This window comes from Tribolium madens, unplaced genomic scaffold, assembly GCF_015345945.1.
Source record: "Tribolium madens isolate multiple individuals breed KSU strain unplaced genomic scaffold, Tmad_KSU_1.1 Scaffold_7;HRSCAF=85;Tcas5.2_LG10, whole genome shotgun sequence".
In the NCBI taxonomy this organism is placed as follows: domain Eukaryota; kingdom Metazoa; phylum Arthropoda; class Insecta; order Coleoptera; family Tenebrionidae; genus Tribolium; species Tribolium madens.
Genome location: NW_025401050.1, coordinates 10,605,947 through 10,618,352, shown reverse-complemented (window position 1 = coordinate 10,618,352; position 12,406 = coordinate 10,605,947). Strand labels below are relative to the sequence as shown.

Genomic DNA, 12,406 nt, shown 5'->3' with positions numbered 1-12,406 from the left:
TTATTAGTTGCTTATACCATCAAATTTATTAAATTATTATTTAAATTAATAGTTTTTTACTAATATTTGTCAATTGTAATTAAAAATAATTAATTTAAATGTTATAAACAAAGTTTTGACTGATTTTAATACTTTATTATGTTTGTTGTGGTATTACTAGTTGCCTATCTACCAAAAATTATTACCTAACCTTCAAATCCTTTTTGTTTAAGTTTTTTGTTCTTTATCGCTAATTATGAATTAGTAATTTAGGAAAACTCACTTTTTGTGGTGTGTTAAATGTGTATTTAAGAGTGTGTGTTTTTTTTGTGCGTGTTAAATTTGTTTCCTGCGTTGGTCCGTAAAATGGTTTCGTATCCCCCGTTGGCCGTGTGAATGAAAGTCATGTGTCTGTTTCTATTGTAATATAATTTTTATTTTATCATTATATAATTTTCATACACGTTAAAGGTAATACAAGATTCTTAAATGTACAATTGAAAAATCTTTGAATGGAATGTTTGTTCGTCCCTAGAACTGAATAGTACATGGTACATGAAGTTATATATTTGATAATTCGTTTTGTTTGTAAATATTTATAGAAAAACAATTGAACAATGGACTAATCTACTCATTATATTACTACATTCATAAATAATAATATACAACATATACAGTTAACCAGTTGACTAGCATGTTTTCACTGCGTAAAAACTAAAAATAAATAACAAAAAAAAGAGGTTAGGTCCTAATCGAAGACATTGACAACAAAAACACAGGAAGATATGTTTGCGGAGTAATAAAATACGTGTGCTGGAGTTATATACACGAGTCCACATTCATCACAATACCATCACAACGCGCGAATTGTGATGATGATGAGCGGTGTGGTGGGGATGACTGTCTTCGCTTTGCGCAGACTCAGTCTTCTCCTCGCCATTCCATTGGGTGGCGAGTTCGCTGCTCTCGTCGCTCGTCGTCGGCGGATTTGACCCCCACATGAGTACCGTCTGGCGTGGTACTTCCCCCGAGTACTCGCGGTCCTCCATCTTGGGAGTGACCAACCCGGATGGTTCAATTTTGGAGATTTTGCACGGCTTCCCCAACTCCATCACTTGCACCGGCTGGATGATCCCCGAGGAGGGGCTCACGGAGTAGGGCCAAGTACCCGAGTTGGCGTACGACTGCTGGCAGGGGTAGTGACTAGTTGTGGGGGTGGGGTCGTAGGGGAAGCCGTTGTAGGGGCTAGAAGGGGTGGAGTGGTACTCGGGGTAGTAGGTGCCAAGTGGGCGGTACTGGTGGAAGAGGTTTTCCGTGGTGGTCAAGTACCGGTTGTCGAGCGGGGTAGTGGGGTAGAAGTTGGAGTGGGGCATGTAGGAGAGGCTGTGATCGGGAGTGGGGGTGGGGTAGGTGGTGCTGTACATGTTGTAATCAGGCGCGATGTAATCCACCGTGGGCATGGGGGCGGTGACTGTGGTGTTGGTGGGCGGAGTCACTTGGCCCGAGTTTGACAGTTTGCGTTTGGTACGACATGTTGAGAGGAAATCGCGAAGTTGGGTTTTGTACCGGCGATTGACCCGAGATGGGGTTAGGTTGTGTTGAGCTGTGGTGGTGGTACTGAGGAGGTCGCTTTCGGAGAAGTAGCTGTTTGGAAGACCGGCGTCTAAGTAACTCACTTTGAAATCCATGGTACGTTTGCCGAGGAGGTCGCGACCTTCCTCCTCCCTGGAAGAAAAACACCATTTACAAGGTGGTACCAGTGGAGAAATGGGGTAAAGTTACATTAAAGGCCGGTGGGTACTGATCACAAAGTCCGGTTTGGAGTTTTTGTAGACTAGTCGAGAACTGGTTTGGAGCCACTGCCATTGACCATCTTTTGTTTGAAACCGATAGGCGATCATACCAGAAGCACCAGTTTTGAGTACTGTAACAAAGATTGGTACCATTTTAGACGACTATGACAATCACTGATGGTGGTACCATATAAGACTAACTCATGACAATGGTACTGCAATTAAGCTTGACATGGTACTACCCGAAAAATTACCACAGAAATAGTATTAGTACCACCAAAATTTCGAATTCTTTTGAATTTGTGGTAATCTGAAATCTGTACTGAAAAGCAAAAATACTAAAAATAGTGCTTTGGTACTGTAATAAAGATTGGTACCACTTTAGACAACTATGACAATCACTGATGGTGGTACCATACAAGACCAGTTCTTTTGGTATCATGACAAAGTTACTACAGACATAGCATTGGTACCACCAAAATTTATAATTTCTTTGGATTTGTGGTCATCTCTGAAATTTGTACTCAAAAGCAAAAATATTAAAAATAGTAACAAAGATTAGTACCACTTTAGACAACTATGATAATCACTGATGGTGGTACCATCCAAGACTAGTTCTTTTGGTATCATGACAATGGTACTACAATTAAGCTTGACATGGTATTACCCGAAAAGTTACCACAGAAATAGCACTGGTACCACGAAAATTTGGAATTCTTTTGAGTTTGTGGTAATCTCTGAAATTTGTACTCAAAAGCAAAAATATTAAAAATAGTACTTTGAGACTAACAAAGATTGATACCACTTTAGACAACTATTACAATCACTGATGGTGGTACCATACAAGACTAGTTCTTTTGGTATCATGACAATGGTACTACAATTAAGCTTTGACATGGTACTACCCGAAAAGTTACTACAGAAATAGCACTGGTACTACCAAAATTTGGAATTCTTTTAAATTTGTGGTAATCTCTGAAATTTGTACTCAAGAGTAAAAATATTAAAAATAGTACTTTGGGACTGTAACAAAGATTGGTACCACTTTAGACAACTATTACAATCACTGATGGTGGTACCATACAAGACTAGTTCTTTTGGTATCATGACAATGGTACTACAATTAAGCTTGACATGGTACCACCCGAGAAGTTACTACAGAAATAGCATTGGTACCACCAAAATTTGTTAAAACAGTGGTAATCTCTGAAATCTGTGCTAAAAAGTAAAAATATTAAAAATAGTGCTTTGGTACTTCTCAAAAATTGATAGAACCAAATACTGTTTTTAAAGTTTCCATCTTTAGTTAGAAAATCATAAACATTGCAAGTACCACAAAATACTTTAAAAATGGTTACATACCACCAAAAATTTTAAGTTACTCCATTTATTAACTTTTGCATTTGACATGAGAGTGGTTATACCTAAATTGTGCTCAAGAACCCAAAAGTGTTGTAAATTTGTTTTGCAACCTAAAATGGTACTATAGTACTTTGTCACAACTTAAAAATTTATGAAAGTACTACGTTTAAGATTCATTAGCCATTTTTCAAAAAATGCCATAAATAGTTTTGAAAGTGGTACCACCAAAAATGTTAAAGAAGTTTGTTTTTATGGTTATCAATTTTTTTGTGATTAAAAAAATGGAAACATTGCAAGTTTTACAATTTTTTTTTAAAAAATGGTACCACCGAAAAATCTAAGTACCTCAATTTATTACATGACAGTGGTGATACCTAAAAAAAGTATTGTAAATTGTAGATTTTTTATGCAATTTAAAATGGTACTATAGTATGTACTATGATACAACTTGAAAATTGATAAAAGTACTATTTTGAAGCAAATTTCTAGCTATATCAAACACTGCTTCTGAATTAAACATCTTTCAAAAGTACCACAAATAGTTTTGAAAATGGTACCACCAAACATTTTAAGTAAGTAACGTTATATTTTTATATCTTATTTTTTTTTTCATCTTAGTAATATGTAAAATGTTTTTTTAATTTTTTTCTTGAAGTTGTTATAACACATATAATATTTGAAATCAACACTAAAAAACAAAAATATTTAAAAATTGTTTTGGTACTTTTCAAAAATTGAAAAGAAAAGCATTCTATTGTCCTACTCTAGTCATAATCAAATTCTATTTTTAAAGTAGCCATCTTTGATAAAAAAAATAAACATTGCAAGTACCACAAAATGTTTTGAAAGTGGTACCACCAAAAAATTTCAAGTACATAACTCGATTTTTTAGTTTTTGAACTTGACATGACAGTGGTTACACCTAAATTGTGGTCTAAAGCTTAAAAAGTATTGTAAATTTGTTGTGCAACTCAAAATGGTACTATAGTACTATGACACATCTTAAAAATTGATAAAAGTACAATTTTAAAGTAAATTGCCAGCTATGATCAAACACTGCTTCTGAATTAAACATCTTTTAAAAGTACCACAAATAGTTTTGAAAATGGTACCACCAAACATTTTAAACAAGTGTACTTATATTTTTAGTTTTTTAATTTTAGTAATATCTAAAATATTTTTTCTTTGAATTTGTTATAACAGTAATAATGTTTGAAATCAACACTACAAAACAAAAATATTTAAAAATTGTTTTGGTACTTCTCAAAAATTGACAAGAAAAGCATTCTATTGTCCTACTGTAGTCATAATAAAATTTTGTTTTTAAAGAAGCCATTTTTGATAAAAAAATTAAACATTGCAAGCACCACAAAATATTTTAAAAGTGGTACCACCAAAAAATTCAAGTACATAACTCGATTTTTTAGTTTTTGCATTTCACCTGACAGTGGTAACACCTAAATTGTGCTCTAAAGCTTAAAAAGTATTGTAAATTTGTTGTGCAACTCAAAATGTTACTATAGTACTATGACACAACTTAAAAATTGATTAAAGTACCAGTTTAAGGTCAATTAGCCAATTAGCCATTTTCAAAAAAATCAAAAAAGGGCATAGTTTTGAATGTGGTACCACCAAAAATGTTAAATAAGTTTGTTTTTATCATTTTCACTTTTTTTTATTAAAAAATTGGAAACATTGCAAGTTTTACAAAATTAAAAAAAAATGGGACTACCGAAAAATTTCAATTTATTAACTTGACATGACAGTGGTTATACTCAAATTGTGCTCTAGAACCCAAAATTGATGTAAATTTGTTGTGCAACTCAAAATGGTACTATAGTACTATGACACAATTTAAAAATTGATAAAAGTACTATTTTAAAGTAAATTTCCAGCTCTGAGCAAACACTGCTTCTGAATTAAACATCTTTCAAAAGTACCACAAATAGTTTTGAAAATGGTACCACCAAACATTTTAAACAAGTGTACTTATATTTTTAGTTTTTTCATCTTAGTAATATCTAAAATATGTTTTTATATTTTTATTTTTGAATTTGTTATAACAGTAATAATGTTTGAAATCAACACTAAAAACCAAAAATATTTAAAAATTGTTTTGGTACTTCTCAAAAATTGACAAAAAAGCATTCTATTCTCCCACTATAGTTATAATCAAACTTTGTTTTTAAAGTAGCTGTCTTTGATAAAAAAAATTGTAAACATTGAAAGTACCACAAAGTGGTACTACCAAAAAAATCCAAGTGTATAACTCGATTTTTTTACTTCTACACTTGACTTGTCAATTTACTCAAATGGTACTCCTTTCAAATTAGCTATTTTTCAAAAGTACCACAATTGTGAAAGTGGTACTACCAAAAATTTTGCAAAATTGGAGTACCCCACAAAATTTGCTTAGAGTTTTGGTTTGGGACTTACATTCCTGGTGTGCACTGGCCACGTAGGCCAAATCGTCGTAGTGCACCAAGTCGTACCCTCCCATCGTGGCCAACTCCGAGTCCGAGTACCCCAGTAGCATTTTCCCCCTCTGATCCATTGAGACCAAGGCCAAATCCAATTTGTGCTTACTCTTAAACATGACTTCTTTTTGTGGTATTTCCAACAAAGAGGGTGGCCCAAAAGGGGTACAAATCGCAAAAAGTGCCAAAGGTGCTTCGTCTGATTTACGATTTTGGCCATGTAGTACCTTAACACGCCCTCTTATATCTAAACGCTGCAAATGAGTAAGAATTTTTTTGAAAAAATCTTGGTGGTACTGAAACGTACCAAAAAACCGGAAGTATTATCTAGGAGACATCGGAAGCGCACTGTGAAGCTTCTCTCTAGCAAATGACAATTTTCTGGTAGGAGAACATCTTGAAGGCCCATATTTGCCGATTCGGGTGGAAGAAAAGAGTTCCACATGAGTTGTCTTTGCAATTCTTCTCTATCTTCCGAATGGACGAGTTCGTAGACGGATTGATGGACAATATCGGACTGGTGGAACCCCAAGTACCCTTCAATGCTGTGCGTTGCGAAGAAAACCTCCCCTTCGCAGGTCAGGATCATGAGAAAACCGTTCAAGGCCTTGAAAAATCGAAAATTTTTGGTTTAGTTTGAGTGGTACTGAGGTGGTGGGTGGTACCTGGAGGAACATTTCGCCGTCTAGGGGTGTGTGGTCGAAGGCGGTGAGATCTCTGGTACGATGTAGGCCGCCATCGTCCTTATCTTTGTGCATAACAACTGAAATTAGTTTTAATTATTGCTAGTCTGATTATTGCCGGACACTCGATCGAAGAATAGGCATGAAAATGAGCGGAACAATATGTAATTACATCTAATTAGCGTTATCGCGAGACTGCAAAGCTATGTTGTGGAACAATCGGGCAAGAAGCGTGAAAATCGGACGATACGAAACGGGATAAGTGATGAGAAGTGAGGAAGGTCAGTGTGCTGGCGGTCGGAGATGGGAAAGTACCATTGTTACGGTGGTACCATCATCAAAGTAAACAAAACAAACAACTATGGGGCCACTCATTACAGGAAATGGTACTGTAACACGGTAGACAAGCAACAAGTGGTACTGGTACCACCCAAAAATTGACGAGACAAAAAGTTTCTTGATATATTTACTGCAGTTATAAAAGTGGTACTACCATATATTTTGAAAACATCAACGGGATATGGGAGCGATTATATCTAAAATCTGTCTCCGAAAGCAAAATTATTGCAATTTATTGTATAACTCAAAAAGGGTACTATGGTACTACTTAAAAATAGATATGACACTCATTACTGGAGATGCAAGAAATGGTACTGGTACCACCCAAAAATTGACGAGACAAACATTTTTTGATATATTTATTGCAGTTGTAAGTAAATTTGTCTAAAAATACCAATTTTTGCAGAAAAATCATTAACGATACAATGAGTACCACAAAAACTATGTAAGTGGTACTACTATGATTTTTGAAAACATCAACGCGACATATGGGAGATATATCTAAAATCTGTCTCGCAAAATTACTCAAAAATGGTACGATGGTACTACTCAAAAATAGATATAAATTGCATTCTATGATCTATTCGGAGCTTGAAAAGTGCTATTGTTACGATGGTACTACCAGAAAAATAAACAAAACAAACAACTATGGGGCCACTCATTACAAGAAATGGTACTGTAACATGGTAGACAAGCGACAAGTGGTACTGGTACCACCCAAAAATTGACGAGACAAAAAATTTTTTTGATATATTTACTGCATTTGTAAGTAAATTTGTCTAAAACGCCCAATTTTTGTTGAAAAATCATTTACAATACAAGTACCACAAAAATTACAAAAGTGGTACTACCGTAATTTTTAAAAACATCAACGGGATATGGGAGCGATTATATCTAAAATCTGTCTCAGAAAGCAAAATTATTGCAATGTATAGTATCACTCAAAAAGGGTACTATGGTACTATTTAAAAATAGATATGACACTCATTACTGGAGATGCAAGAAATGGTACTGGTACCACTCAAAGATTGACGAGACAAACATTTTTTGATATATTTACTGCAGTTCTAAGTAAATTTGTCTAAAACTACCAATTTTTGAAGAAAATATATTAACAATACAGTAAGTACCACAAAAACCATGTAAGTGGTACTACTATGATTTTTAAAAACATCAACGCGACATATGGGAGCTAGCTTATCTAAAATCTGTCTCAGAACTCAAAATTACTCAAAAATGGTATTATGGTACTACTCAAAAATTGATATAAATTGCATTCTATGACCTATTCGGAGCTTGAAAAGTGCTATTGTTACGCTGGTACTACCACCAAAATAAACAAAACCAACAACGATGCTGACACTCATTACTGGAGATGCAAGAAATGGTACCGTAACACGGTAGACAAACGACAAGTGGTACTGGTACCAACCAAAAATTGAGGAGACACTTTTTTTTTGATATATTGACTGCAGTGTTAAGTAAATTTCGTAAAAAAACGTTAACATTACAAGTACCTTAAAAATCATAAAAGTGGTACTACCATAATTTTAAAAACATCAATGGGATATGGTTGCCATCATATCTAAAATCTGTCTTAGAAAGGAAAAAATGATTGTAATGTATTTATAATATCAATATCATAGTACTACGGTACTACTTAAAAATAGATATAAGTAATATTCTACGATCTATTCGGAGCTTGGAAAGTGCTATTGTTACTGTGGTACTACCACCAAAATAAATAAAACAAACAACGATGGTGACACTCATTACTGGAGATGCATAAAATGGTACTATAACACGGTAGACAAGCGACAAGTGGTACTGGTACTACGCAAAAATTGACAAGATAAACATCTTTTTAATAATATATTTAAAGCAATTTTCGGAGAAAAATCATTAACAACACAACAAGTACCACAAACCATGTAAGTGGTACTACCATAATTTTTAAAAACATCAACGGGATATGGGAGCGTTCATATGTATTTAAAATCTGTCTCAGAAAGCAACATTATTGTAATGTATATATAGTATTCCTCAAAAATGGTACTATGGTACTACTCAAAAACATATAAATAACATTCTATAATCTATTTGGGGCTTGAAAAGTGCTATTGGTACGGTGGCCTGCCCTCAAACAGACAAAACAAATAACGATCGTAACATTTTGGAGATACAAGGAATGGTACCATGTAGACAAACGACACGTGACGTGTATGGTACTTCTAGAAATTGACGAGACAAACATTTTTTAAAGTATTTACTGTATAGTTTAACAAAATGTGTCTAAAATGACCAATTTTGCTGGAAAAATCATAAATATTACTAGTACTTACCACAAAAACTATGATAGTAGTACTATTCTAATTTATAAAAACATCAACGGATATGATAGCAGTCATGCTTAAATTTGTTTCAGAAAGCAAAAATTATTCTAAATTTGAGTACCGCCCAAAAATAGTATTATGGTAGTACTAAACTAGATAAAAGTACCATTCCGCGATCCATTTACTGCAGTACGTCAATAGTTATGTTTGGTTAGAAGTATCAGTGGTGGTTTTAACCAAACAGTAAAATATTATAGGTGGTACCACCATAGTTAAAAGATAGTTTTATCACTTTTTTAACTTAATATAGCAGTAATAATATCAAAAATTTGCCATAGAAAGCAAAAATTTACAACATTTCTATCATTTGGGAAAATTGTTTTTGGTACTACCCGACAAGAACATTTTTCATTGTCGCCAAAGCCACATATTTGTGTTTATTGTTCAGTCTTCAGAAGTTTGTACAAAGTTTAATAAAAAATATTTTATTCTGGCAAAATTCTATAGTAGTACTGCTTTTTTGAGGCTTATAATAACTATATTGGAAGTCATCGTGAATGATTTTTTTTGCAAGAACCATCTATTTAAAGTTTTTCTTCAATTTTGTGCAAGATTTGATAAAAAAATATTCCACTATGACAAAATTCATGGTAGTACCGCTCATTTTAAAGGCAATAACTTCGTTAGAAATCATCATAGGTGAAATTTTTTTTCACCAATGTGTTCGTCTGGATAATTGCTTTACAACAAGTAATGGTCATGTGATAGTATTGCTTTTATTTTTCCCCCAACCCTTTTAAACAAAATGAAAAAAAATTATGGTAGTACCGTCCTTTTGAAAGCCTATAACTTCGTTAAAAATCATCGTAGGTGAAAAATTTTTTCACCAATGTGTTCGTCTGGCTAATCGCTTTCGAATAAGCAATGATCAAGTGATAGTATCGCTTTTATTTCTCCCCTTTGAATCACCCCTCACTTAGGGCGCGTATAACTTACTCCCTTCGTAATCCCACCTGCCACACTCCAATCACGCGCCCCATTAACCGTTTTATTGAATAGACAGGTTAAATATGACAAGTTGCAGCATCATCGTGACTTCCACTTTGATACTGAAGGCCGATTCTGCATTGTTTACGACTTTATCCAATCACGTGACACGTAATTCGATCCGAAATCGCTCAAATTTAGCGTAAAAATTGGGGTTTTAGCCCCCCACCGGGGGGTTACATAAAAGGGGCGGAGTCTGACGATGGCTCGATAAGATAGAAGGCTTATTTACATAGGACGAGGCGTTTGAGCGCTGCCTTGACCGCGCGCGCGGCCACTGAATTCAAGAAGTGTAATTAATTTGCACTTAAATTCCAATTTGTTTCTTAAATCTACGACGGGGAGATGGGGCGACCGATAATGCGGGCCGGTAATGACGATGCGGCGATTTTTAGAAGGGTTCTCACGGGTGGTACCGGGGTGGTACTCAGCCTTGGCTTGAAAGCGAGGTCGAAGCAAGCGCCGACTTACATTTCCGGTGGACTGCCAATATATTGTCTACAAGATTTGGTACCAAACGCGCTAAAAAATACATTAGAACCTCATTATGGTGTAGCTTTTTCAACTTTTGCAGTACCGTTTGTTTTGATGGTACTAACCCCGTAACATGTAATAATAGAGTACTACTTCTTTTGATATGTCTGTTTTTGTGTTCATTGTGTGTAATTTGTTCAAAATAAACTTTGTATTTCTAGACATTTTTGTTTTTAGTGGTACCACATCAAAGTACTCAACTATATAGTGGATGGTACTACCAGAGCAACATTTTTCTTTTCAAGGTAATTACAAATGGTACATTTTGTGTTACAAAGTAATAATATTATTTTGGTGTAAAATTTTAAAGTACTATTCTCAAGATAATATTTTTACAAAATACTACCTACTACATCGTTTCTTTTTTTATTTTTTATTAAATCACTTTAGTACTACTTAATTATTAATGCCTTATGTTAAATTTGTTACAAGAACATAATGAATGTGAAAAGAATGTCAAAAAATATTTAGGTAGTACTCAATGATAGCAATTTTTTGTAAATTCCAGTAGCAAGGGGCAAAATTTAAATGTTTTTGGAAATCATCTAAATATTGTTTGTATTAGTAAAATAGAAGTGAAAATTCATTCGCCTTTTACTAAATGACAAAAAATTTGATTGGTACTACATTTTTAATAGAAATAAATTAAAAGTGATTGATTTTTTGAAATACGGAAATTATTATCTAGACACAAAAATGCGACTCCAGAGTAATAATTATCAAAGTAATGAGCCTAGAAACTCGTGGTACGACCTTGGTACTCAAACAAACGAATCTGACTTTTGCTTTTTTACGAACCAATTACTAAACCTATAAAAACAACTAACCTTCGCTGAAATTTTGGGTTTGCTGTGGCACCAATTTTGATTTTGGTAGTACCATTTTCGTTGAAGTACCACTTGGTACTCAAATTATTAAATTTGAATTCAGTTGATGAAAAATAGTGTTTGAAAACTAGATTTTTGTGTGATTTTCTCCAAGGCTATCTGGAAGTTCTAATTTCTTTGAAGCCTGCGAAGCATGAAATAACTGTTTAGTTGAGTGCAGTAAAGGTTTTAATATGCGTGTATTATTAAAACAATTAAGGAAAAGTATAAATAGGGTTGATTGTGATCGAAGTTCGTCCATCGCTCACCTCCTAATTAAATTCGTTTCAGCGAAGGGGAAATTTCAGTGACAGAGTTGACATTTTTCAGCGATAGTATCGTCGATGAGTCATGATAATCGCTCCTTCGAAATGAAAAGTCTAAAAGCTAGGAATATAGCAGTCAGGTTATTCGTAAACCATATTTATTTGATCAATACTCGGGGCCTCCTGCAGAGCAGCGCCAGACTTGCGGTCTACCTTCGCCTAATCAATATACAAAAACACTATATAATTTAGTGTTTTACGGCGGACCGATCTTATATACCTGCCTGAACCCGACTCACCATGAATCTATAACTATGTACTATATTTATTACGAATTATTTGTTTTATTTCCACCACTAATAAATATGTCTGCATTATAAATACCAACTCTAATAAATATCTCATAATTGTAATCGTAAACTAACACGTCAAATATAAAAATTTATTGACTTATGAGAATACTGAGCGTTTCAACGCCGCGCCACACTCTTATTTATTCCCGGATAGCCGGCCGGTTTAATTTATTTTATACGAGCCTCACCAACATCGTTACTCACCAAGAAATTAAAACCATCCCACAACCACCAAACACACAAAAACGTCTTCTACCACTCGTTTTACACTAAAGTACCGAGTTTCGCCCTAATCGGGGCACTCCAAACGCAGTACCACACATTTACAAGCCCAAAATTAAAATTATCCCACAACTACCAAACACACAAAAACG

The 12,406-nt window shown here is 34.3% G+C and overlaps 1 protein-coding gene across 5 annotated transcripts in view; it reads right to left on the bottom strand.

Moving 5' to 3' along the window:
* Window positions 1-405: 405 nt before the first annotated feature.
* LOC123009897 (aryl hydrocarbon receptor) overlaps window positions 406-12,406 on the bottom strand; it is a 73,447-nt gene continuing 61,446 nt past the window's right edge. For 2 of the 5 annotated variants that reach the window (XM_044406456.1, XM_044406458.1), the window contains exons 3-7: window positions 6,277-6,374; window positions 5,919-6,218; window positions 5,571-5,865; window positions 1,762-1,903; window positions 406-1,704 (exon numbers count right to left, since the gene is read on the bottom strand). In XM_044406456.1, the coding sequence (XP_044262391.1) occupies window positions 822-1,704; window positions 1,762-1,903; window positions 5,571-5,865; window positions 5,919-6,218; window positions 6,277-6,374 (1,718 nt within the window). In that variant the 3' untranslated portion in view covers window positions 406-821. Of the gene's footprint in view, window positions 1,705-1,761; window positions 1,904-5,570; window positions 5,866-5,918; window positions 6,219-6,276; window positions 6,375-11,682; window positions 12,184-12,236; window positions 12,314-12,406 lie in introns of those variants that run through there. The other 3 variants (XM_044406459.1, XM_044406460.1, XM_044406457.1) reach the window with 3 other exon arrangements.